This window comes from Osmerus eperlanus, chromosome 1 (assembly GCF_963692335.1).
Source record: "Osmerus eperlanus chromosome 1, fOsmEpe2.1, whole genome shotgun sequence".
NCBI lineage: Eukaryota > Metazoa > Chordata > Actinopteri > Osmeriformes > Osmeridae > Osmerus > Osmerus eperlanus.
In genome coordinates, this window is record NC_085018.1 from 9,754,516 (window position 1) to 9,782,363 (window position 27,848).

At 42.4% G+C, this 27,848-nt stretch overlaps 1 protein-coding gene across 7 annotated transcripts in view; it reads left to right on the forward strand.

Annotated features, from left to right (window-relative positions):
- Window positions 1–4,884: 4,884 nt before the first annotated feature.
- The window catches only part of LOC134018113 (tensin-2-like), a 41,365-nt gene continuing 18,401 nt past the window's right edge, over window positions 4,885–27,848 (forward strand). For 2 of the 7 annotated variants that reach the window (XM_062458062.1, XM_062458063.1), the window contains exons 1-3: window positions 4,886–5,760; window positions 20,844–20,949; window positions 21,588–21,625. In XM_062458062.1, coding sequence (XP_062314046.1) covers window positions 5,638–5,760; window positions 20,844–20,949; window positions 21,588–21,625 — 267 coding nt within the window. In that variant the 5' untranslated portion in view covers window positions 4,886–5,637. Of the gene's footprint in view, window positions 5,761–8,618; window positions 8,764–20,843; window positions 20,950–21,587; window positions 21,626–24,187; window positions 24,273–27,229; window positions 27,250–27,848 lie in introns of those variants that run through there. The other 5 variants (XM_062458064.1, XM_062458065.1, XM_062458067.1 and 2 more) reach the window with 5 other exon arrangements.

Below are 27,848 nucleotides of genomic sequence, written 5' to 3' on the forward strand. Positions count from 1 at the left end.
GCAGCGATTTTTCACATACTGGACTTATTTTAAATGGAAAAAATAAAAAATAAAATATATTTTTTAAATCAATAAAAAAGGGGGTAGGGGATTATTTTTTGGTAGGATATTTGTGACTCAGCGTCGGGTTAAGTCTTCATCTACTGCGTTAGCCAGTTTGAGGTAATGAGGATGTTTGTTGGTTGAAGAACAGTTAACCTTGGGTTGAATAGCTGTCCCTGGGGGTTGACTACAAAATAAATAATTTGTGTTTTTGCTCTTGATGCTTTGAGGAGCATGAAAGTTTGGGAGTCATTTGCATGTGGGAGTGTGAAGAACAGTTTTTGTAAGCATTTAAAGGAAATCCCAGCTGCTCCTGCATATAGTCAGATTACTTTATTCGGTTCATGATATAGCATGAGGTAATGGTGTGGCCAGATGTTAACACTGATAGTGCTTGTATTTAGTATCACATGAACTAATTGCTGCAATGTTAATTTAGGCAAAACTGTCATAAGAAAATGCTAATCCTAGATGTTCAGATTTCCATTTTTCACTGGTTCTCCCATTTCCACTTGCATTTCACAACGGCTATACACTTCTTTAGACCTTGGTGGGACTGTGAGGCCAAGTTCCTGAAAATGACCATCAAAACACCTCATCCAACATCCAGTATCATTCATGATTATCTTCAATTACACCACAGATGTTTCAATATTTTCTCACCACCAAAATGATGACCACAAGTCATTAATTTCCCATAGTCTTAAAAAAAGAAATGCACAGCTGTTGCAGTGATTTACTCTTCCTCAAGGAAATGATTCAAACATTTGTGAGAAGCACCACGTGGCAGGCTGCAAGGTTTACTAAGAGACTTGTAACATATCCTCTAATTTATAATAAATTGCTGTCATCTTTTACACAGATATGTGGTCATTGTGTAAAGGAGAATAATTGGATGCCTATCATTGAGAAAGGGGTTGAAATAAACACACACTTATGATCCATTGTAAGAACACAATATGTTCATTTTGAACACATCTAAACTTCAACAGTGTATCAAAGATGTGGTAACAGTTAGTCTTAAAAATAAAACATTTATTTCACCATTATGAAGATCACATCTTTCAGAACAGCCTTAAAAACCTCATGCTCCATTTTAGGCTGGACGGAACAGTTTAGCCTTGATGGCATAAAAGGTAAGTTGTGATTTATAAACATGGCGTCAATTATTTTTCAACAAATAATATTGTTTGCATCATCAAAGTTTTTGATCCACCTCATTAATGTGCACAATTCAGCACAAATGGCCATTATTTAGAAAGGCATGCCTAGCCAATGTACCGCAAAAGTCGGAGCTTGGACTTTCTTTCTTCCAGTAAATTAAAATGTAAATTTTTGTATACATATGTAGGCTATATTATACAAAACTGAATATCTGGCAAAATATTTGCATATTCTAAAAATTCTAAAAACTTCCAAGTTAAAATCCTTAAATCTCCATCAGAGCATTCTCATGTAGCCTACTTTTGATCTGAACTCACTGCCTGCAATTTAGATATCACACACATTGTTTTCATTGCTCATTTTAGTAGAGAAGACTTACTGTTCTGTTTTGTGTCACTGTGTGTGTACCAAGCATGTTAAAAATAAAGAAAATAGTCTGAGGTCAGACACTGTAGCCATGTATCATGTTCCAGTTTAAGGAACCCTGGAAAAGTTTAAACTAAAACTGATTAGCAAGACTGTTCTGAAGGGTCAAGCAATCAGGTCAGATATATTGAAAACTTGTGGAGACATCTCGAGAGAAAGCACTCTTCAAATCTGGAAGAATGGGAGCACTTTGCTCTGGGGATCAAAATGCCAGTAGAAAGGTGCATGAATCTCACCCATCCCTGGATACAGGAAGTTCTTGGTTGCAGTTAGGTTTGGCTAAAGGCTGTCCTACCAAACATTAAGTTAGGGGTGTCAATCATTTTGTCAATGTAGGCCTACATTTAGGAAACACTTGCAAGGATTCTTAAACTTGCATGTTAAATAGCAAAAGCCTACCTACAGTACAGTAAAAACTTTGAAGGTACATAAGAATGGTTCATTAAGAATCAATAAATGCATGAAGTGTTAGCAGGATTGGTTATTGCAAAAGTGTAAGGAAGCACGGTATAGGGAAGGTTTCAGGAGGATGTTGTAAAGAGGCAGAAGATAGTTGTTTTTACCAAAATGAGATCATTTACATTCACACACCCAAGGAAAGGCTAACCTTCTTAACACCAAGTTTCCCTTCTTGAGGCCTGCCGCTAAACCGTAATGAAGTGTAACTAACTACACATAGCAGTTATTTACATTTTAGTCATTTAGCAGACGCTCTTATCCAGAGCGACTTACAGTAAGTACAGGGACATTCTCCCTGAGGCAAGTACGGTGAAGTGCCTTGCCCAAGGACACAACGTCATTTGGCACAGCCAGGAATCTAACCAACAACCTTCTGATTAATAGCCCGACTCTGTAACCGCTCAGCCATCTGACCCCCAGTTCCTATGTAACTATAAATGTGGGTACGAGGCAATAACATGGTAGTTAACATTAATGGAAAGTGGTGCCCAATTTATTTTAATGTTCTGATTTTAAAGGGTACAAGACCTTGGTCAAGTAGGATTACCAGCTAAGGACAGCGGCCACCTGTGTGGTCCACCGACATGACCCTCGTCTCTGAGAATACCCCCTGCAGTGTTCAGGACCTTAACCCCCCCCCCCTCACCTCCAGCAGGTGTGTAAGTTATTGGTGTACCTCCCACCTACTAACCCCCCCACCCCCCCTCCCCTGTCTGACCAGGAATCCTCCTGCCCAAAACCGTCATCGGCATGTTTGTGTTTGAACCCTGGAATGCTGACTGGACAGGTTGTTTGTTGGTGAAGAGTGTTTGAGGGGCATTCCTCCATCGACTGAGCTCAGTTAATGGAGCTGTCCCGTAGTATAGCCTACAGTGAGTGAGTGTTAATGTGTCATTATTATCAGAATCATTATCACTTCTATAACAAAGGGAAGTACACTGCGTGTGTGTCGGGGTATGTCTGGTTTGGTGGAAATTAACACAATAAAAAATAAAAACATCTTCAAATAAACCATTAATAATACATGTTTTGAACCCAGTAGTAATCTGGCCAGCAGGCCAAACTTTTAAAAATACACAGCTGGCAGTGTCTAGATTGAGATATAAACTGTACTGTGTGTGTGTTTGTGTGTGTGTGTTTGTGTGTGTGTGAGAGAGACAGAGAGCAAGAGGGGTGGGGGTAAGTGTTAACATGTATATTTATCAGCCTGACCTATCCCTTGCACGAGGCACATAGAGCGCACCAGTGGATGTAATGGATCTGCCTGTGTTCACAAATGTCTGTTTGTGTGTGCATCTTGCCAGCTTCCTTAGGTGTTCACATCGAGTGTCAGCTTGAGTGGTTGCTTCTCTCCTCTGTGATAATAGAGCTATCAGGTGACTGCTTTTGTGTTTGAGCTTGTCAGCGTGCTTTTAATTCTGGCAGTAAGTGTCACCGCCGGCTCTAGTGCACCAGGTAATCTCTACTTTGTGAACGAATGAGTGAGAGCGGTAGTAGCTTCGCACATGTTTGTGTATTTGTTGGTTCATCCGAACAGTGAGAGCTGTGTGATGTTACCAGTGGAGGTGGAGATGCTTTGGAAGGGGAGGTTGAGTATTCGCTCTCCCAGTCCCCACCCCCCATCCTGGGGCTCTTGACTAGCAGCTGGCCCCCTCTTTGCCTCCCTGGAGGTCTCTGATCTCCATGTGACCCACCCACCCAGGGGGGGGGCCCTCTCCCCAGGCTAGCTACACTATCCGCCAGACACACCACCAGTTATTATTTTTGTCTTGAATTATAGTTGGATTCATGACCAAATGTTTTCTTTGGCATGTTTCATTATTGATGTCTCGTGTCATGTTCCAGTGGGAATGTCTAAATTTCAACTTTTTATTCTTGCACTTAAATGTTTTTCTTTTTCATTTGTCATAATTTATGACAACTTTTATCTTGTCTTTAGGTTTTGTCTTCAGGAAAGCAATTTACATGATGTTTAGAATAAAAAAAGAGCCTGAATTAGCCTCATGTCATATCCTATAAATAAACCATTTCAAACACTAACGTCTTCCCCTCGGATTAGGGATAAGAATATGGTTTACAAAGACCTTATTGTTCCAGAGTTTTCCTCATTCCTTCCTTCAAGCATTCCCCTTAAATGCATATTTTGTCTAGGAAAGAGAGTTTGAGGGGAAGCACAAGGGGTTGTGTGTGCATGCGTGCGTGTGCATACGTGCTTGTGTGTATGCTGAAGTTGGGTGTTGGTGGGTGGGTGGGGCATGTCAGGCAACTTAAATCAAAGATCTCAACAGAGCCTAACGTTGTTGTCAATTTTGAATGAACGGAAGGAGTTCACTCGAAAGAACGAATGAAGGAAAGAAAGAAAGAAAGAGGGAGTGGAGAAAAAGATGACATCAACGTTGCAGTCCCATCCATGTTCCTTCCCTGGGTGCACAGAGGAAATACGGATGTTAGGGGCTTTCACGTCTCTCTCTCAAGACAAAGAGACGCATTTAAAGAGGGAAAGAAGGAAATCCTAAGGAAAGAGTAGTGTTCAGTGGAAGTTCTCTCCCTGAGTTGAGCTGTGGAGTCCATGTCCGCAAGGTCTTGTGTTTTCTATTATGCCCCCCCCCCCCCCAGAGAGAGAGTAAGGGGTGGGCGGGGAAAACTGATTATTGCATCTCTCTCTCGTGTGTGTTCACCCGTTGCATGCAGAAGTCACGGGGACTGGGAGGACATGGTGTTGGAGAGAGGCGCAATCTAATCGCTCCCCCATGAGAGAGAGGGAGGAGAAAGATAGAGAGTCCGAGCTCGGGCCAACGAATACGGGGGGGAGGGCCTGACGTCAGCGGGTCAAAACAGCTGCCCCCTTCTCCCATGTGGAGAGAGGGAGAGGGGGAAAACAGGGAGAGAAAGAGTGGAGAGTCTGTGTGCGCCCGCAGGCTGAGAGGGGAGAGAAGGGAGAAGGGTGGAAGAGAGAGTGCGTTGAAGGTCTGTGAAGGTAGAAAAGAGAGGGCATTTGAGACGTGGGAGAGAGAGAGAGGAAGAGAGATCCCGGGATTAGCAAGAGTGCTAATGAAGGGCAAGGATTGAGGTGGCTCGTTTATGCACGCAGAGAGAGAGAGAGAGAGAGAGAGAGAGAGAGAGAGGACTTCCCGAGTGAGAGAAGGGAGTCGGTGGGGTGAGGGAACAAGAGAGAAAGAGTGGTGACTCCAGGCATGGGGGAGAGAGAGAGCGTGTAAGAGGAGAGGAGAGGGTGTGAGAGCCCTGCCTGCCGACTGAGGGCAGAGGGGTGTGTGAGAGGACTCACTGGGGGGAGAGGGAATAGGTTTGGAGGGGCCACGGAGGAGACAAGTCTAAGTCTAAGTCCAAGTCTAAAGCCCGCCTCGCAATGAACAACTGAAGGGTCAGAAGAGAAAAGAGGAGAAGGAAAGGAAAAGAGGACCCCCCCACCACCACCACCCCCTGTATTAAAGAAAAGAGGGTACCTGACAAGAAAGGGAAACTCACCAGATTCCGGGGATCACTTGCAGATTCTTTTTCAACGAGAGAGAGCCGTTGATTGGATTCATGGGGTGCGTTCACAGTTCCCGGGTCCGCGGGGATAAGAAGCTGGAGCCCAAAACTGAACCTGAGGGAATCCCAGACGTGGAGGTCCACGATGTCCCACCAGAGTTCCTGCAGCTGGCTGAGGTGAGACAGGAGACGGCTGGTAAAACGTAGACTCCCTTTACAAAGCTTACTTTGCCTGTTGATTAATGCACATTTATCAAGGGTATGAAAAATAGCAGCACTGACCCTAGAATTCTGCCATAAAGTTGCTCGGCATCTTACAAGTGTTTCTTCAAGGTGACCATGCGCCAACCCAGATTTTGCCTGGTAATTTCCGGTTTGTGTGTGTGTGTGTGAGCTATCATCTGTTTTATCATGGTATCGTAACATACAGTGTGTGTACATGGACATGTACATTGTCTAGTGTTCAGTCTACATAAACAGACTTGGCATCGGAAGGTGATGTCTTTGACAGTTGGTCGATGTTAAGAATCGGTAAGGTACTGTATGTCTGGGGTTGGGCTTCTACCATTTCTTCTACCTCTCTCATGCGTGCACTCTCTCCCTATTTCGATTTACCACTACGTAAACGAAACATACACACAAAAAAGACAAATTGAATTGAATTAAAGTGCTGCCGGCAACGGAACAACAACGGAGATGGTGTGAGGCAACAACCTTGGGATCCCGAGCCCTTAATAAAGATAGGGAGGAGGTGAGAAGAGGGTGAGGGAGATTGAACTGTAAGGGTGTGAATCCTGTCTCTCGGGGGGGTCAAAGTTGAGGAGGAAGTGGTGTATGTTACTGTCCTGTTGAGTCCTGTCGTCTGAGTGTCTGCTAGCTGGATTTAGCTCCATTTGCTCCATTGCTTCGTGAATGGCACCAGTTGGCTGTTTACTACAGTCTCAGAACCCGCATGACCCACACGATCGGTGGTTTAACACCAAGGCAGGTTTACATGTGCTTTCGCCTACTGCAGGGATTGTAATGTTCTGATGGAAGTTTGAGTTTATTCGCTTATATAAACATAGTTACCATGGCGCTGCCTTTGTATCATACAACTTTCTATTGGGCGCAGTTCATGTGTAGACTACTAAACTGGGACATATAGCTTCCCAATAGAGCAAAGATCCGGTAACAGCTATGCAGGTGTGCAAAAACATATGAAGTGGTATTTCTTGAAGTTAAACTGTGTTACACTGTAGGGCAAGATGTATACTAACCAAGTTTAGTTTGTAGGGTGATGTAAAGGTTCCTGAATTAATGGTTCAACTTTACTTTGAAAAGAGGAACTATGTTGTGTACTCACACACCTTACCAGTTCTGGGTTTTTATTTGCCTCTAGAGGTGGTTACACACTCCAACAAACATAAACACACATCCACACACAAACACTTTTCCCAAACTTATATTGAGAGTTTCATGGCAGTTTAAAGGTGACAGCCCTTACTCTGGGAAAGCAAGGATATAAATACTCTGTCATCGTAGAAGCATACCTCAGGCCCCACACCTGCTCCCGTCCCTTGCTGAGTGGAATGTGTGTGTGTTTTTGTGTGTGTTTGTGTGTGGTTGTGTGTGACACCCGAAGCCAAGGCTTGTGTGTACCACGGCAGGATGTCATCGTCAGTACCTTCTCACTGAGGGAAACACACACACCATCTTTGTTGACGAAGGGGTGTGTCCGTTTCAAGCTTTAGGCATGGGGTACCTGTGCGCCTGTGGATGTGGTTTTACGTTCATATGCTTGTTATGTGGATATGTGAGGGTTTATTCCCACGTTTGTGGATGTGTGACTGTATATTACAGTAAAAAATATGGTGTGTTATTAGGAGTTTTATAGGCGCAGTGGTGTTTTAAAATACCTATGGTAAGTAATAGCATAGACATTTTACAACATAGATGTTCAATTTTTTTGACAGCTACCAAGAGTTGTCTTGAGTGAATGTAATAATGTCAAGCAGTATCGACATTTCCTTTTCATCTGGTGCATGGATTATGTGCAAGTTATGGACAAACATTCAGACGGTCTAGAATGTTCCTTTACCTAAAAATTGTGATTGGGAAAGGGAATGATGCACAGAACAAACACAAGACTCACCAACTTCCTGGTAAACTGCAACAGCAGTTATAATAGTACAATTCTGTCCAGTTTACCAGTACAAATTGTCATGTGAGCATATAGACAATACCCCATTTCCTCGGAATTTCCAAAATGTAGCCCAAGCAGTAAGGGAACCTAAAGACATAGGCAAGCACTTCTGAGTGTTGACGCAACCAGAAAGTCATAAAGACATCCATTTAACATGACTCATAGCCCAATCTTTTCCCATCCCCATATTAGAGCCGATCTGCTCTGGAGCTTGAGCTGTCTAAGATGCCTGGGGAATGAGCAAGACGTTGGCCAGAGCATTAGAACTGGGGTGGGGTGCACAAATTGGCCATTTTACAAACATCTATGCAAGGCTTTCTGAACAACTTGGGGCCTCTCCGGCAGAACACAGTTTTTAATGTCTCTGTGTCTATCTCTTTCTTTTTATTTGCCTTTCTTTCTTTCTCTTTCAGTCTCTCTCTCTCACACAGACACACACACACTCATACTCCCTTATACTTAAGTTTGATCAAATTTGACTGTTTCGACAATGTAGTTTATTTTACGTGTAGAGATGACGGAAAATGAGTGTCAGTTTGGATGGTATACTCTAGTCTCTATTACAGAAGTGTCTCCTCTCCTGTTGACGTTTTAGAATGTATCCGTCATTTCAACTTTTTACCAGTAGATGTCACTATTGTATACAACATATTTTCAGGAAAGTTGAAAGTTGCTGTGACAACATTTCCTATTTTGTTGTTGTTTACACAATACAGGCACAATTGGGCAACAAGCAGCAGTATGTTCGGCTTCCATTATTTACTTAACTTAGTTAATACATTACGAGATTTGAATACATAATTAATACCGCTTTTGGCAAATATGCTATCAGAAATTGCTTTGGCCTTGACCCCTCCTACATTGGTTAAAGATGTTGAGGCGCACACAAGTAGTTCATTTTGAGATAATTGATGCCGTATGATAATAAACTGTTTTGGACACCAACGCACAACATTACTGGGGGGGAAAAACACCAACGTGAGAAGATGAGTAAGGTAGGAAGGGTTGTTTAGCATTACACTAATGTAATTACGTTATTTGGATTCCGCATTGATATCATTGAGTGGACATACCACGTAGGCTAGGCTACACTCAACAGTTTAACCGTAAAACATATTTATACGATTTGTTTAGGCTGTCCCTGATCTCAACCAGAAGCAATTAACAAGTTTGTTGGTACATGTTTAGCGGTTTCTTTAAATTTGATTTCGGTTTCTTAACGTCTGTTTAAGTTTCAATCATCTTCCAGCACATCGGAGTTGTGCGCACTTTAGGATAATAGTCGGAGTAACGCGCAGGGATTTTTAGAATATGTTCTTATTCGTTCACGTCTCACCACAAGCCCGTTTTTCTTTAAAAGCCTGACTGTTCCTATGCAATTCAGTGTTTGAAATTAATTCAGTGTTGCAGTTTTTTCTTTGTTTTTGGACATCGTTTTCTTTATATTCTATAGGCTACGTAGGTATACGTAAAGTATTGCTTTAATATTTGCTCGCTGATAGCACGCTGTATTCTTTAGCAAACTAGAGGGGGTACAATTTCTGGGGAAATTGTAGGGTGTGCTTGCTTGCGTCGGTTGCACAGGGGTCCGTTTTTGGATGACATTTTTACAACTGATATTTCTGTGTATTTTATATAAAAATGCATACTTATTATTCATAAAGATTACATAGATTTAAAAGATTTTTTTTTGCTGCTCATTTACAACTGAAAATACGAGTGAAGTGTAGAATGAAATAGATGTCTTCTCATTTTCCCTGCAAGAGGCAGCCTCATCGTTGAATCAAAACGAATAAATTTGGCAGACCGGTGTAAAAATTGACCTAATCTCTATGATTTAAACGTCCTTTTAAGTTTTTCCCTTCTCGTGATATTTTAAGGCATTTACCCTACTCATATTGCATTCATTCATGAATAAAGAACCGCCTTTGAAGATTATTCTACGACGTTACCGGCAGTAGAAGATGGAATCGCGATTCAAACAGTACCATCTGCTAACTGAAAATATGCCCCCAAAAACGTAAATAAGCTTGACATTTATTTAGTGGAAAATCGCTTTCATAAAAAGCTCACTGGTAGCGATCATTGTCAGTAACAACGCCAAGTGCGATATAGCCCTGTGTGGAGAAGCTGCCCCGGTAAATTGTACAGTACAGTACACTACTGCTGTGTTCGTCTTGGTAGCGATTGCGTTGGTTGAATTGGATTTAACGTTCCGTTGTACGGTTTAGGCTGAAATTAATTATTTTCATGAACAGATTGACAAAGTTTAGGCTGTGGCAATGAAGTTAAGGTTAGTAGTTAGATAGACTTTTGATTTAAGTAAGGGGTGTGCCGAACATGTTCTGTCGCCGTTTGACTTCCTACAGCTGTGTAGATGTTTTTGTAGTGTCTCGCGTAGGCTACAGCGTTGCAGTGAGCAACACTGGTTTGAAACCACAGGTAATGATAATTTCACCCACAAATCGTTTACTTGTAATGTAATGTCATAATAAATCCTACAACGAAAATGTATATGTGAGGAATGTTTATTAAGTTAACTTAACACCGTTAACCCTCGTGCTGCCTTCGGGTCACATGACCCAAAGGTTCATAACGAACCATCGTTGTGTTTACCCAATTTTACCCAATACAAAAACAAATAAAAATAATTTTCTTTTAACCTTCGCAATGTGGGGGGTCTGAGACAGCCCAACGGTTAAAAGAAAATGCTTCACTTTGTTTTTGTATGCGGTAAAGTTGTCGCAATACGACGGTGGGTCACAATGACTGATGGGTCAGAATGACCCGAAGATAACACAAGGGTTAAGGAGTAGCGTCACACATATGTGATCGTTCGAAAGCGGGCCCCACAGAGTACCGTCACACATGTGTGATTCTGAACATTCCAACCGACTATTTTCCGATAGACAAAAACTATATGAAAAACGCTATAGTATGGCTTCAAAATTTACAATTAGGAGGCTAACATGTAACACTAGCAGGTAGTAGCATTGCTACGAGTATTATGCTAGGTTGCTAGGTAACGGAAGCTAACTAAAACTAGCTAGCTTCCGTTTTGGAAAAATAACTCACTCTGGTGGAAGCGTCGGTAATATTTAGAACTCACTCCTTAAAAGGTTAACGATTGAAAACAGATACATCATAGACCACTGTAGTATGTGTTGCCCGGGCAACACAGGCTAACGTCATGATGCTAATACTTCAGTGAAATAGTAGACTACTGTTTCCGAAAGTAGATGTACTTCCTTAATAATATCAGCTTATATTGTACATTACACATCACAATTGTGTGTCATATCACAAAGTAAAATGAGTAAATAGTTATCACCCTGGCCTCTTTGCTTGTGGCGTTTCTGCAGCTGCCTTGCAGTAAAGCTATAGTTAGCCTAGCTATCCCCCAAGTTAACAGATGCGAAACGAATGTTCTGCCAAAGGTAGTCACGCGTGTTTTCGTGACGTTAGTGACGTAGTGACGTTAGCAACGTCAGTGACTGTGGCTAGCAAATTAGCCACCGTTAGCTTCACTTTTCGCCACAAAAACTTAAGCTCAGCCTAAACCATGCATCGGAACGTAAATCCCAATAGAAGCAACTCAATGGCTACCAAGACGAAACTTTTGACACCTAGGTTGTCTATGTAGGCCAAATATTGACTGAGTTTTAGGGGGGCAAAAAGAAATAAAAATAATAACTAGAAAAGGCTGTTCCTGCGAAACAGCTGTGAGAATGCTGAAAACCGGAATGGGGATAGCTGACCATGCTAAAAAAGCTGGAAATAGTGAAAATTTAGTAGAAAGTTATAAGCTGAAGCTTCAAAGCAACCGAAAAGTATTTTTGAAAGGGGCTGGAGCAGCATTCCAACAATTATTTGAAAGGATTTACCATTACTTTTAAAGGGAGAATAATTTGCACAAAAACCTTTATATTTTAAAAAGTATAAAAGTGAGAAATGAGAAAATACCCGCAAGCTGAAATGAATTTCAAAAATGTGTGAGTGACACAAAAGAGGCAGTGTGGAAGCTGAACTGCATCATCTGCATCATCTTAACAAAGCTAAGAGCTAAAATAGCCTACAATGCGGGAGAAGCTGAAAGCTGAACTGTTAAACAGAAGAAGTAGGCTAGCTAGTCGGAACAAGAATATTATCGTTTTAACAGCTGAAATTATAGTTGGGATAGTAATAGCAGTAGCAGATGTAGCCTACCATTGAGTGCGTTTACTCGGCTTTCTTAGTAGGATTCAATGTGTTGATGGAACGAAACATACAGCAGTAGAGCCGATACAGGAAGACACGGCGACACTTTGTTGCAGAAGGATGATGGTGCAAGTTTTGTCCGTGGAGCATACAACGCTTAATAAAAAAGAATCATGTAGACGCGTTTATTGAGTAATCGCATAACTAATTACACATGTAAACGGAGTAATCGTATTATTGGCATAAACCGACAATTGCTAGTAATCGTGTTTCTCATGGTCAAGTAAACGTACCAATCACCTGTGTGAGAGACTACGTCCAATCCAAAATATAAGGATATTTTCCGAGACCCAAGACTCTGCCGAAACCAGAGATGTCCTTTATATGTCTGTGCGGTCAGAAATACGACTCTATCGGCAGTTTCAAAATCTTGTTCCTTCTTGCTTTCTCTGACTGATTTTACTCACCTCTCCATTGAAGTTAGTGAGAGAATTTGAAAGGCTGCTCTCGCTTCAAGGCTCATAGCTGAAAATCTGTAAATGTGAGCTCTTTAGTAGTTACATTGGCTGAAAGAGGACAATATTTCCTACATTTTAAGGTATAACTTGTTTCTGTAAGTTAAACTATATGAACGTTAGAGGAATTTGTTTGACAAATTAGTTGAATATCAGAAAAAGAGCAGCAAGCAGAGTGGCACTCTGCTTGCTGCTCATTCATAAAAATCAAGAAGAAGCAAACATTTTAATGTATTTCAAACTGTCATAATTCAAAATTGGCTGAACATTTGAAAAAGCTGAATCATTTGGGAATAGCTGAATGTATTGTGAACATTTTAAAGGTTGAATGGTGTCTCTAGCTGAAAGTAAGCTGAAGTAGTTACGTTTGAAAGAGGAGGAAGCTTTTTAATGATTTGAAAGGATTTACCATTACTTTTAATGGGAGAATAATTTGCACAAAAACCTTAATGTCTTAAAAAGTATAAAAGTGAGAAATACCAAAAGTCATAGCCATCATCTCCTGAAGGAGCTGAACGTTTTGATACAAAAGTTGTAGGAATCGGTTAAAGTATGCAAAACGAGTTAAAGGCCAAAAAACGGCGGAAGAACTGAGAAGTTGAAAAGCAATAGTGAGAATGCTTAACAGCATTCTCACAATAAGAATAACTAGAAACGGCTGTTCCTGCGAAACAGCTGTGAGAATGCTGAAAACCGGAATGGGGATAGCTGACCATGCTAAAAAAGCTGAAAAGTGAAAATTTAGTAGAAAGTTATAAGCTGAAGCGTCAAAGCAACCGAAAGGTATTTTTGAAAGGGGCTGGAGCAGCATTCCAACAATGATTTGAAAGGATTTACCATTACTTTTAAAGTGAGAATAACTTGCACAAAAACCTTAATATTTTAAAAAGTATAAAAGTGAGAAATGAGAAAATACCCGCAAGATGAAATGAATTTCAAAAATGTGTGAGTCACACAAAAGAGGGCAGTGTGGAAGCTGAACTGCATCATCTTAACAAAGCTAAGAGCTAAAATAACCTACAATGTGGGAGAAGCTGAAAGCTGAACTGTTAAACAGAAGAAGAAGTAGGCTAGCTAGTCGTAACAAGAATATTATCGTTTTAACAGATTAAATTATAGTTGGGATAGTATTAGCAGTAGCAGATGTAGCCTATGCGTTTACTCGGCTTTCTTAGTTGGATTCAATGTGTTGATGGAATGAAACATACAGCAGTAGGGCCGATAGAGGAAGACACGGCGACACTTTGTTGCAGAAGGATGATGGTGCAAGTTTTGTCCGTGGAGCATACAACGCTTAATAAAAAAGAATCATGTAGACGTGTTTATTGAGTAATCGCATAACTAATTACACATGTAAACGGAGTAATCGTATTATTGGCATAAACCGACAATTGCTAGTAATCGTGTTTCTCATGGTCAAGTAAACGTACCAATCACCTGTGTGAGAGACTGAGTGGTGCGTGTCTGTCGTTACGGTGGTGGTGCAGCTATGATTGCTAACGCGCTAGTGATGGGTCGTTCGCGAACGATCCGGCTCTAGGAGCCGGCTCTTGAAGGTGAACGTCGGGAGCTGGCTCGCATATCTGAAGAGCCGACTCTATTTTTAATAGATTAATACAGCCTATAAAAACTAAATGATTATGAAATAATGAATTTTAATTGTATTTAAAATAATTGACTAATTCAAAGAACAACGAAAAAATACTTGTAGGCTTAAAGGCGCACACGATCATCGTCTGTTCCTGTCAATCCTGCATGAGGGAGGGCCGAGCCAACTCACACAGTCAGAGAGTAGTCAAAACTCGGAGGAGAGCCATGACAAATCAATGCATTTTTAAAGATATGTGGTTACGGTCGAGTATGATTTCATTTAATAATTTAATCGAATTGTTTTCACACCTATCATAGTCAAATTCATAGTTAAAACATGTATTTTTTAAAGAGCCGTTAGGGAGCCAAAAGAGCCGGCTCTTTTTAGTGAGCTGAGCCATACGAGCCGGCTCACGAAAAAGAGCCGGAATGCCCATCACTATAACGCGCTGAGGGCAGAGAATAAGAGAAATGTAGCTAGAATCCACACCTCAAACAAGATAACCTAGACGCAAAACTGTACGTCCAATCCAAAATATAAGGATATTTTCCGAGACCCAAGACTCTGCCGAAACCAGAGATATTCTTTATATGTCTGTGCAGTCAGAAATACGACTCTACCTGCAGTTTCAAAAACGTGTTCCTTTTGCTTTCCTGGTGCTTGTTTGTTTGGTTGCCACGGTGATGGCGCAGCTGTGATAGCTAACGAGCTAGGCAGAGAGAAAAACGAACATTTACCTAGCATCCACACCTCAAACAAGTTGACCTAGACGCAAAACTATAGGTCCAATCCAAAATATAAGGATATTTTCCGAGACCCAAGACTCTGCCGAAACCAGAGATGTCCTTTGTATGTCTGTGCGGTCAGAAATACGACTCTATCAGCAGTTTCAAAATCTTGTTCCTTCTTGCTTTCTCTGACTGATTTTACTCACCTCTCCATTGAAGTTAGTGAGAGAATTTGAAAGGCTGCTCTCGCTTCAAGGCTCATAGCTGAAAATCTGTAAATGTGAGCTCTTTAGTAGTTACATTGGCTGAAAGAGGACAATTTTTCCTACATTTTAAGGTATAACTTGTTTCTGTAAGTTAAACTAATATGAACGTTAGAGGAATTTGTTTGACAAATTAGTTGAATATCAGAAAAAGAGCAGCAAGCAGTGTGCCACTCTGCTTGCTGCTCATTCATAAAAATCAAGAAGGAGCAAACATTTTAATGTATTTCAAACTGTCATAATTCAAAATTGGCTGAACATTTGAAAAAGCTGAATCATTTGGGAATAGCTGAATGTCTTGTGAACATTTTAAAGGTTGAATGGTGTCTCTAGCTGAAAGTAAGCTGAAGTAGTTACGTTTGAAAGAGGAGGAAGCTTTTTAATGATTTGAAAGGATTTACCATTACTTTTAATGGGAGAATAATTTGCACAAAAACCTTAATGTCTTAAAAAGTATAAAAGTGAGAAATACCAAAAGTCATAACCATCATCTCCTGAAGGAGCTGAACGTTTTGATACAAAAGTTGTAGGAATCGGTTAAAGTATGCAGAACGAGTTAAAGGCCAAAAAACGGCGGAAGAACTAAGAAGTTGAAAAACAATAGTGAGAATGCTGAACAGCATTCTCACAACTAGAAAAGGCTGTTCCTGCGAAACAGCAGTGAGAATGCTGAAAACCTGAATGGGGATAGCTGACCATGCTAAAAAAGCTGAAAATAGTGAAAATTTAGTAGAAAGTTATAAGCTGAAGCTTCAAAGCAACCGAAAGGTATTTTTGAAAGGGGCTGGAGCAGCATTCCAACAATGATTTGAAAGGATTTACCATTACTTTTAAAGGGAGAATAATTTGCACAAAAAACTTTATATTTTAAAAAGTATAAAAGTGAGAAATGAGAAAATACCCGCAAGCTGAAATGAATTTAAAAAATGTGTGAGTGACACAAAAGAGGCAGTGTGGAAGCTGAACTGCATCATCTGCATCATCTTAACAAAGCTAAGAGCTAAAATAGCCTACAATGCGGGAGAAGCTGAAAGCTGAACTGTTAAACAGAAGAAGTAGGCTAGCTAGTCGGAACAAGAATATTATCGTTTTAACAGCTGAAATTATAGTTGGGATAGTAATAGCAGTAGCAGATGTAGCCTACCATTGAGTGCGTTTACTCGGCTTTCTTAGTAGGATTCAATGTGTTGATGGAATGAAACATACAGCAGTAGAGCCGATACAGGAAGACACGGCGACACTTTGTTGCAGAAGGATGATGGTGCAAGTTTTGTCCGTGGAGCATACAACGATTAATAAAAAAGAATCATGTAGACGCGTTTATTGAGTAATCGCATAACTAATTACAAATGTAAACGAGTAATCGTATTATTGGCATAAACCGACAATTGCTAGTAATCGGGTTTCTCATGGTCAAGTAAACGTACCAATCACCTGTGTGAGAGACTGAGTGGTGCGTGTCTGTTGTTACGGTGATGGTGCAGCTATGATTGCTAACGCGCTGAGGGCAGAGAATAAGAGAAATGTAGCTAGAATCCACACCTCAAACAAGATAACCTAGACGCAAAACTGTACGTCCAATCCAAAATATAAGGATATTTTCCGAGACCCAAGACTCTGCCGAAACCAGAGATATTCTTTATATGTCTGTGCAGTCAGAAATACGACTCTACCTGCAGTTTCAAAAACGTGTTCCTTTTGCTTTCCTGGTGCTTGTTTGTTTGGTTGCCACGGTGATGGCGCAGCTGTGATAGCTAACGAGCTAGGCAGAGAGAAAAACGAACATTTACCTAGCATCCACACCTCAAACAAGTTGACCTAGACGCAAAACTATACGTCCAATCCAAAATATAAGGATATTTTCCGAGACCCAAGACTGCCGAAACCAGAGATGTCCTTTATATGTCTGTGCGGTCAGAAATACGACTATCGGCAGTTTCAAAATCTTGTTCCTTCTTGCTTTCTCTGACTGATTTTACTCACCTCTCCATTGAAGTTAGTGTGAGAATTTGAAAGGCTGCTCTCGCTTCAAGGCTCATAGCTGAACATCTGTAAATGTGAGCTCTTTAGTAGTTACATTGGCTGATAGAGGACAATTTTTCCTACATTTTAAGGTATAACTTGTTTCTGTAAGTTAAACTATATGAACGTTAGAGGAATTTGTTTGACAAATTAGTTGAATATCAGAAAAAGAGCAGCAAGCACTCTGCTTGCTGCTCATTCATAAAAATCAAGAAGGAGCAAACATTTTAATGTATTTCAAACTGTCATAATTCAAAATTGGCTGAACATTTGAAAAAGCTGAATCATTTGGGAATAGCTGAATGTCTTGTGAACATTTTAAAGGTTGAATGGTGTCTCTAGCTGAAAGTAAGCTGAAGTAGTTACGTTTGAAAGAGGAGGAAGCTTTTTAATGATTTGAAAGGATTTACCATTACTTTTAATGGGAGAATAATTTGCACAAAAACCTTAATGTCTTAAAAAGTATAAAAGTGAGAAATACCAAAAGTCATAGCCATCATCTCCTGAAGGAGCTGAACGTTTTGATACAAAAGTTGTAGGAATCGGTTAAAGTATGCAGAACGAGTTAAAGGCCAAAAAACGGCGGAAGAACTAAGAAGTTGAAAAACAATAGTGAGAATGCTGAACAGCATTCTCACAATAATATATACGTGAGAGAACAAAGGTTGTGCTCTCGCCGAAGGCTTGAGCACACCCAATTACTCGTTGTGTAGGCTACTTTTCATATAGGCCTATGTGGCAAATTAATACGATTCCATTGCTTTGTTAAACAGTCTTTTTTATTTGATTGATGTATGCTCCCAGGAAAGTAGCCCTCCAGGACAATAACACTGTCTCATTCATTACATAACTCACATTGATCCTATAGATATCACTAACTACGAGTTGTGTAACCAGCCCCTGAGTTATCTATAGAACAGACAGGAGAGAATAGACAGAGAGCTCGGAGCCACAAACTGAGTCTCTCTTTCTCCTAAGCAGAATGAAAATAAGCGCGTTTGAAGACACAGCGCATACAACGTGTTCACGCAGGTGGTGATAAATCACTAATGTCACAAATCCTTGTTTGGATTATCATTGAGTGGACATTTCATGTAACCTACAATTTAATTGTACAAATAAACTGTATTTTGTTTTTAGCACCTAACTAACACAAAATTTGACGAAACTGTATAGCAACATCAATAAGTGGATCAATAATAGTCACTCTACTTTGTCAAACTGGAGGTCAATAATGACCAGCAAAGTTGAAAAAACGTGTGCCATGCCTATTTAAAGCTATAGCCAAGGGGACTTTGTGATAAAATGCTATTAGTCTAACTAAGAGAAAACAAAGTTAAATGTATTTTACGACAAAGCATACCAATTTCTATTCATCACTATACAATTATTCTGTATTCAGACATAGCCCTTAAAGAAACAACAGTGCAAAAAAAAGTTGATTTAAAAACTCACGGAAAAGTCATGAGTTTATGCATTTGTTTCGAAAGACATTGTAGGAAGTTTCAGACTGCATCAGCCATTCTGATATTTCACTGTGCACTGAACCTATATGCACAATACAGTACAGGGCTTGCCTTTAGGTTTCTCGATAACAATAGCCTATGTAGTCCTACTATATCGTATCCTACATAGATGATATGCGTGACATAGCCTACCAATATGCAGAGCTCAAGCTTACCACTAAGAACATAGAAGGCACATACGTGACACGATTATGTAAATGTTAAGCCCATCAAATATTTACAGACTCTTTATGCTCCAATTGAGGCCCCCTGTTCTAAGATTGCTCTCTTCTTACAGCGTCATGGCTTAGCTACACCGTGAAACTATAAATGTCTCCAGTAGGGCTTGGAAAGTTGGGATGAAAGGATGAAGGGGGGAAAATGTGACCATGCCGTGTGATGGAGTGAATAAATAAAGGTGTTTGCGAGGGTGTGTCCCGACAAGAGAGTTTGTGTACGGCTTGTATGACGAGGTGCTTTCGATTTTGCAGTTCAACTCAATAACTCTACTGTTTCTCGCCCTCGATGAAGAAAAAAAAGAAAAAAAGCGAGTTCAGAAATGTTCTTTTCAGGCCAGAGAAATGCATCAAGCCATTTAGCAAGAAGAGAAACGCCTGTGTTTTGTAGGCTGCAGTTGGTGTGACCAAACAGCTCGCCTTACCCAGTCTCCTACCTGCTCTGGGATGAATTAATGGTTTAATATAGTTCACATGCTGTCAGACGCTGCTTTAGAGAAGCAATGTCATAAAGCTCTCTTAACGTTTGGCGTACATTCCTTTTTGTGTGTGAAAAGCATGACCATGGTTTATTAGGCGGATAATGCCTATGATTTGACCGGAATGATGTCCTCGTATGGACTCTAGGTGAGTGTCTGGTTGTGTGTTTACGTTTCCTTGGCATTTTGTTCTGTGAATGGGTCACTTGTGAGGGGGAAGTGATTATGAACTGAATGTAGACAGTCAATGTGTCGCATGTTTACCTGTGTGGGAGGGTGTGTGTGACTGCGCTGTGAAGGGGTGTCCCTCTTTCAATATGCCCATTATGTTACGGGGTCCTGTGTGTGTGCTTGTGTGTGTGAGCGCATATGCGCCGGTGTCCGTGTGTGCTTGTGTGTGTACGTATCGATGCACGCGTGTGTGTCACTTAGTCCGTCCTTTGTCCTACGGCACCTACCCTCCACACTGCACATCACAGATTGAGGGGATGGAGAGAGTCGTACAACAGGGAGAAAATGAACAAGAGAGTTGGCCACTTCTCCATTTTCCTTCGCCCAGAGCAGGAAGAGGGGGATGTTGACACAGCTGGCCTTCCTTGGGCACACCATAATATCCCTGCCACCCGTCAACATTCAGTAGAAACCTATGGCAGGAAGGCACAGAGGGGCAACTGGGCAAACTCATCTACACTTACCAAGAGACTTCAACTAGACTTGCAACAAATACATTTTTAAGCAGCATAGCTAGAGCAGATCCAAGATGCCCTCTCCACCCGTAGAGCACCGCTTCCAACAAGGGATGCGATTGGACAGATAAAATGGGTTACTCAACAAACAAAAATATGGTTTGGTTTGGGATAAAGTTGCTATAGACACCACTCTAAATATTGAAACGAAGACCAGGATGAAAGCGTGAGGAATGGAGAGACTGAGACCAGCTTACTGTGTACCGAAGGGTAGGACACTGGGACACATGGCCCTTTGTGCAGATTTGATAGGATTAAAACCCACAAGGATAGACTACTGAAGTTCATCTTGTCATGGGGCATACATAGGCGTTGTACCGACACACACACAGATGTGCAAACAGTAGGGAGGCTCTGCGTTAGAGAGTGTCTACTGTATCAACTACGGCATCAAGAGGTCTACTGTATGTCACTTTGGAGAAAAGCATCTGCTAAATTAATACATAATTTACTATTGCATCATAATTATTTACTGATCTATGGTATCCGTTCTATCTATCTGTCTATCTGTCTATCTATCTACAGTGTTTCCCCTAGGTTTACAGCCTGGGGGGGGGGGGGGGCATGCCGTCGTGTAAATAAGATAAATAACATAAGGCCATTTAGTTTGTTTAATAAAAGAGCAAGCTATAGACCTGTTTTATAGGAAAGGTAACCTTAAATGACTTATTTTGTGATCGGGCGCTATCACACTGATCTACCTGTCCATCTGTCTGTCCATCTGTCTGTCTATCTGTCTGTCTGTATCTGTCTACTGTAGAACTAATATTTTGTCTTCCTTGGTCTCTGCCAGCTTGCTAAAGGAGGGAGCCACGCTTTCACAGAAAAGAGCTTCAGAAGGAAGCGAGTGTGCGGGGTTTGTGGCCACAACATCGACAACCCAGGGGCTTTCTGCAAGGGTGAGTCCAACGGAGGAATACACACAGTCAAACACACAGCCATGTACAGACACACACACAGTCAAACACACAGCCATGTACAGACACACACACACAGTCAAACACACAGCCATGTACAGACACACACACACAGTCAAACACACAGCCATGTACAGACACACACACACAGTCAAACACACAGCCATGTACAGACACACACACACAGTCAAACACACAGCCATGTACAGACACACACACACACACATAGTCAAACACACAGCCATGTACAGACATACACACACACACAGTCAAACACACAGCCATGTACAGGCACACACACACACACAGTCAAACACACAGCCATGTACAGACACACGCACACAGTAAGAGGGGCCTGCACTTTACACACACTCACAGACGCACACACACAGAGCCCTGTTTCCTTCTGCAAGGATGAGTTGGATGACATAGACACATGCACACAACCTCTCAGTGCCCCAAACACAGACGGCAGAGCTGGTTTTTCTTCCAGGCTGTCTTCCCTCGGCACGCCAATATCTGATCATGTGATTTCACAAAGTGACTGAAGAGTCAGACAAAGAAAACAACAACATTTAACTCAATCTTCTGCCCCCCCCCCCCCCCCCCCCGTGTTGTAGAGTGCAAGGCAACTGTCCATAAGAAATGTGAAGCTAAGGTAGGTCTTTTCAAATTTAATCAGTGTACTGTGTTGTCCTGTCACTGCTCTGTTGTGGTCTATAAAAGTCACTGTACACGGAAATGATTCATCCAAATTGATTTGATGTTTAGGATTACAATATGCTGCATGCTTTAGTAAAAATGAACAGTCAACTACGAAGCCTTTTGAAGTGCTGTTGATGTAATGCTCAGTGTAGTGAACCTTAATTATTTATCGTAAAATGTTTCTTCGGTCTGAAAACGTTAGCCAGCCAAATCTGTGCAGTGGCCTAGATATGTGTTCAAGAGAGGGCGTCCTCTTGTTGACAACCAGCCCTGTTTTTGTGGGGGTCATCAAAAAGTCCTCATGCCAGGGCTTGACTTTTGTTCTTTCTTCAAGAGCTAAGGGTTCAGTGCAACGATTGGTGATGTCAAGTGAAGCAAAATGACTTTTTGTGATTGCATCATCTCCGGCACCTGTCAGATTGTGTCTGAGGTTCTCTAGTTTGGAAAGAAAAAAGAGAGAGCGTGTGTTTGTGTGCGTGCGTGCCTGCGTGCATGCATGTGGGCTTGTGTGTTGAGGCTATTTAGTTTAGCACCCATGAATACTTAATTTCTTCACATTAACTTTCATCCAACCGTCCATTCATCCACACATCAATTCAGTCATTAAAGTAAAAACATCACACAAATGAACCTAAAAAGAAGAAAAGGATACTGGTGAAAGAGGGCATCCGATTTGGGGTGTTTCAACTCCATGACCCGAGCTGTCAGCCAGCCACAGTGTTGAGTGTCGAGGGTCGATGTTCACGAGCCGTAGTCAGGGGTCAGAGGTCGAGAAAACACAGGAGGTAGCATCAACGTGGCCACGATGACTCAATTTCCAGTCAGGCTCCTTTGGCACAGTAGCTTGTTAGCCAACTTTAGCACTAATGAGCTAGTCTGCCTCTAAGTAGAGCTTGTTTGAAGCTCATTTCAAACGCATGTAGTTTCTCGACTCGCTTCATGGCGCTTTTTGTTCAGACGGGCCTTGATGCCAAGTGGATGTATTCACGTGGATTATTTGGCCTTTTATTTCTTTTTTAATATTCAATTTTGGGGGAATTTTGTTAAGTAGAGGATTCCTTCAGCGTGAGCAGATGGGTTGCCCCCTGTTGTCTTCTCCCTCCCCCCCGGTTGCCTGACTTATGCCAGGCTGCAGTTGTTCTCTGTGTCCTGGTACCATGGTCCAGATGTAGGTGTGTACAATTCAAAGCTCATTTGCCGCCTCAAAGGTAGATCGTTCAACCTATTCTCGCACACTCACACACACTGTGTGAAGATATGGTGCTTACCCATTATACACACATGATAGAGGCACACAAGCACCTTGACCCTGCATGTATGCGCACACACACACACACACACCCTCCATCACTTAGCACTTTAATTCAGCACAAATCCTTTAGGATTTTTGAGGGTGAAAGCATATCTTATGCCAACACACACACACACCCACCCATACACACTCACACCCACACCCACACCCACACACACACACACACACACAGCCATTATAGTATGTGACGATGCACCAGCTGCTGTGTCACTGCGTTTAAAAAAAGAGGATTACAATTTCTGGCGTATCCTGTCGCGCATATCGGACGACCAAAACAACCGCAGAGGTATGGAGAAGGAGGGTGAGGTAGAGGTCAAAGCGCGTAAATTGGGCACCGCCGTGTAATGTTCAGTCAGGGAAGACTCCAAGCGGGTAAATATAGAAATAACGAGAGCACTTGGGAAGCCGCTGTGCCGACTGATTGGCGGGAGTATCAAATAAGAGTTGGTCATCTGGTAAGAGAGAGTGTGTCTGTGTGGTAGGGGTGTGTGTGTGTGTGTATGTCTATTAAGAGAGAGTGTGTGTGTGGAAGGGAAGTGTTTGTGTGTGTGTGTATCTGGGAAGTGTGGGTCTGTGTGTGTGACTCTCTCTCTCTCTCTCTCTCTCTCTCTCTCTCTCTCTCTCTCTCTCTCTCTCTCTCTCTCTCTCTCTCTCTCTCTCTCTCTCTCTCGTTGTTTCTCTTTCTCGCACTCCTTCTTGTCCTTACAATATATTGCAACACATCTCCTTTCCCTCTTTTGCCTTGTATGAACGAATGTCTCCTTCTGTCTATCCACTTGTCCTTTCTTTTCTACAGAACCTAACCTCCCTGTCTCCCTCTTATCCACTCGGCCTCGTTTCATCTCTCGCTTTCTCGTCCTCTCCCTCCCTCTATCAGTGTTTTTCCCCAGGACAAGGAAGAGGGTGTCAGAAACCAAAGCCCTCTGACTTTTAAGTGCTGCCCAAGAAGCGTGTGTGTGTGCATGTGTGTGTGACGAAGAGTGAGAGAAAGAGAGAGGGAGAGAGAGGGGAAATGGTGTTGAGAATGAGGTAGACCATGGTGTATGCCGGTACAGGGAGAGTGTGTGTCAGTTTAATAGAGAGAGCGAGAGAGAGAGAGAGAATGTGAGGGAGAGAGCAAACGAGCGAGGGAGGGGGAAAGAGGGTGTGAGCGAGGGAGAGCGAGGGAGAGCGAGGGAGAGGCAGGGAGAGGCAGGGAGCCACTGTATCCCAGACTCCCACACGCGCAACTCCTCAGTAGCGAAGAGAGGGAAGAGAGAGAGAGGGAACGGAAGCTTCGTGTTGAAAGGTAAAACAGGATGTATATATGTGTGTGTGTGTACGTCTGTGTGTGTGTGCGTGTGTACATGTGTGTGTGTGTGTGTTGGTGTTTCTAAATCAAAAAGATTGCTTTTCATTCGAGACCTCTTGTGCACTTCACTCATGGTTTGATCTATAAAGTAGGAATTAGCCCCAATCTGACAGCTTTAGAATCTTTAAGTCGAGTCATCGACTTCAGTGGGCAATGTAATAATCTATTTCTAGTCTTAGCTACTGTAACTAGCCAGAAGATTCCTACAGAACTGTTATTTAAGTTAGTGCTAAGGTTGTTGAATAGACAGTGTGTTCAAACACTTCTTGGAAGGACTGTGTAATTGGCAAAGATAGAAAATTAATGCTAGTATCACTGATGGTGTGTAAGAGACAATAAACGAGAGGGAGTGTGTGTATGTGTGTGTGTGAGAGAGAGAGAAATTGAGAAAGATAGAGTGTATGTTAGAGCGCGTGTGTATTTGTTGGTATGTGTATTAGTGCACATGTGTGTGTGTGTGTACATGTCTAGACGGTTGTGTTTGATAGCAGTGCGGTCTCCATGCAGACCACAGCGGAGTCAGGAAACTGGTCAGCTGTCCTAACATCATTTGTGTGTGTCCATGTGTGTCTGCATTCATGTGTGTGTGTGTGTCAGTGACAACCACTCATGTTACACAGGGAATCACAGATGACCACAATGGCAACAGTGCACCATCGGCACAATTACTGCAATGTCTGTTGAGTTCCAGATTAAAGTGATACAGTTTGTATGTCTGAGCATCATGCAACGACTACATATAGCCTCCCCTGTTCTAGGTTTTAGGCATATAGCCCAACCGATGATGCAAAATGTTTCATAAGCGTGCAAGAAGGTCCTTTGTTAATGTTTGTGAACATTAGAAAAAGACCCTGGTTTCTGTCAAGCCAACAGAATTCACTAAAGGTCTGAAGTGTTGCCTTTGAAATGTGAACAAGTGATCTAGTATACACTGTGAGGTGCACGGTGAGGTGTGTGACACTAACAAGTCACTAGCACCTTGCATAGACACCCCAGACCCTAAAGCTCACTGTGTACAAAAAAAAGATCAATTGGGCGGCCGAAATAGTCGAATGTGTCAATACAATAGATTGTTCTCGCTAAGTGGATTGATCCGGTGACAGTGGGTGAGAAGCGACAAACAGGCAGTTGACGCTGAGCAGTGTCGTCGGTCATTTCCTACAGGAAGACAGCGTTAAGTGTTTGTCAGTGTTTAAGTCTTAGTCTCTGTCCCAATGTGAACTTATATTATGGTACTGTATGATATACGACAATAAGCTGGTGTGTTTTATGCATGAACTGTCACAATGCATGATTTGCTAAAGCACCTCTCAGCCCCCATGTGGGGCGGAAATAATAAACGGAGCATACACACACACACACACACACACACCCACGCACACGCACACGATCACACACACACACACCCTTGTGCAAACAGATACACACACTCATACATATGAAGGACACACACGCGCGCGTGTTTATATTTACTCAGGCAGGTTTTTTTCCCTTTCATTTCCTGTGTCAAAGCTCAGAGATCCAGACCACAATAGGCTCTCCCCTCTCATGTTAGAGGGATTACGGCTTGCTGATGATATTTTCTCCATTCCAGGCCATGACAATACCTTCGCTGCTATTTAGGCTTAAAGGATTTAGGAATTTGACATGTGGCTTTGTGTGTGTGACAGTTCAGATGCTTTTTTGAGGGGCAAGAGCAGGGGGCAGGGGCAGACCCATATTACTGGGCTTGACGTCTACAAATGAGGCTTCATCCGATTCTCTGAAAGGAACAAGGAGCATCTAAGGGTCAGATTTGATATGTATAAGCAAAATAGTTTGTGTGTGTGTGTGGGTCAGTCAGTGTGTCAGATAAAAAGTGCATGACTTGGGAGTGCATTTGTCTTGTAGACATAGTTAATTGATGCTGTTTGCAGTGGTGCGGTTTGAAACTTGGAGTGACAGTGCTGGCCTGGTGTAGCCGTGTGGGGTCCCAGGGACGAGGGCAGCGAGCACAGATGCCATGTCGAACGGCGTACAAACGAGCCAATAAGCTGATGAGGGTCCGGGAGTAGCGTGCAATCTAAAATAGGGTGGTCTATCAAAAATAGCTTGCTGGAAATCTCTCAGAAGTGTCTGTGGGCGCAGGGCATTTTCAGCTGTTGTTATTTTTTTTGCCCCCCCCCTCCCCAAGAACACGCTCTGTACTCTCTATTTTGTCCACCCATCTCTCTCTCTCTCCCTCTTCCTCTCTCTCTCTCTTCACTTGCTATCAGCCCTCATCGCTTTGACCCCCCTATACCCCTCCTCCACTGCACTCTTGATTATCTCTCATCATATCCCTACCACCCCACCCCCACCCCCGCCTTAACCCCTCCGACTCCCGTTCCGTCCCCTGTGTTATCTTAATCGGGGCGACCGTTGTCATCTCGTTATGGTCATGTTGACTCACGGGGAGTAACACGCCTGTTTCCCATGCAGAGCATGTTTGTGGTCAGTCTGTTTACTCAGAGGCCCGGTACATAAGGTCCAATGAGAGGGAGAGGGAGAGAGAGAGAGAGGGAGGAAGGAGAGGGTGAAAGAGGACGAGAGAGAAGGGGCGAGAGGGGTGGAGGGAGATAGAGAGGGAGGCGGAGGAGGAGGGAGGGAGGGAGTGGAAGAGAGGGGGAGGGACAGGGATGTAATTAAAAACGAGGGACAGAGTATGAGAGAAATACATGTGATGGAAACAAATGGGGGAGACGGGAATAGGAGTGGGAAGGAATAGAGAGAGAGGGGAAAGAGGAAAGGGACAAGAGAAGAGGGCGAGGGGGATGGGAGAAATGGGGAGAGGGTGATGTTCAGTCCACAGACAGACATGGAGCAAGGAAGAGAACCAGACAGACAGCGGGAGAGGAGAGAAGAGAAGGAGGGAGAGACGAGGGGGCATAGAAAGGTGAGAAAGATAGAAGAGAGAGAGAGAGCGACAAAGGGAGGTAGAGACCTAAAGATAGGAGGCATTCCCTGGCGAGCCTGTCTCAAACTGCTAAACCTAGGCATCTCAGTGTACTATATGAAGCACTGTGACATGTCTGTTGTTTTCTCTGGAAACACAGCGTCTTTGATTCAATTAGATAGCAAGAGGGGAGGAGGAGGTAGACCGTCAGAGAACGTTAGGTTTCAGCTTCCAGGAGGCAAGCTTATGAGCCTTCTAAACCAGGGGTGTCACGGAAACTTCTGGAATACTCTCTAAAATAAGGACATGGTTATTGACCTTTCCTGTTAAGGAAAGAAGTTGCTCACTTCTTCCTACTCTTCGCTCTCTCTCGCTCTCTCCTTCTCTGTTTATCTCTTTTTTTAGCTTTATGATCGCTCTCTGCCGTGTCAAAGTGAAACTACATGGACTGAACTTTTAGGTGAAACTCCGATAGTCTACATGCAGTCCCTAGTACCAGCACTCTTATTTATACATCCCACTTGCTTTCTAGATTAGTCTCAATGTTTCAGCATGAGACGCTTTTATTCTGAAGGCTCATTAATGACAAATCCTGACAA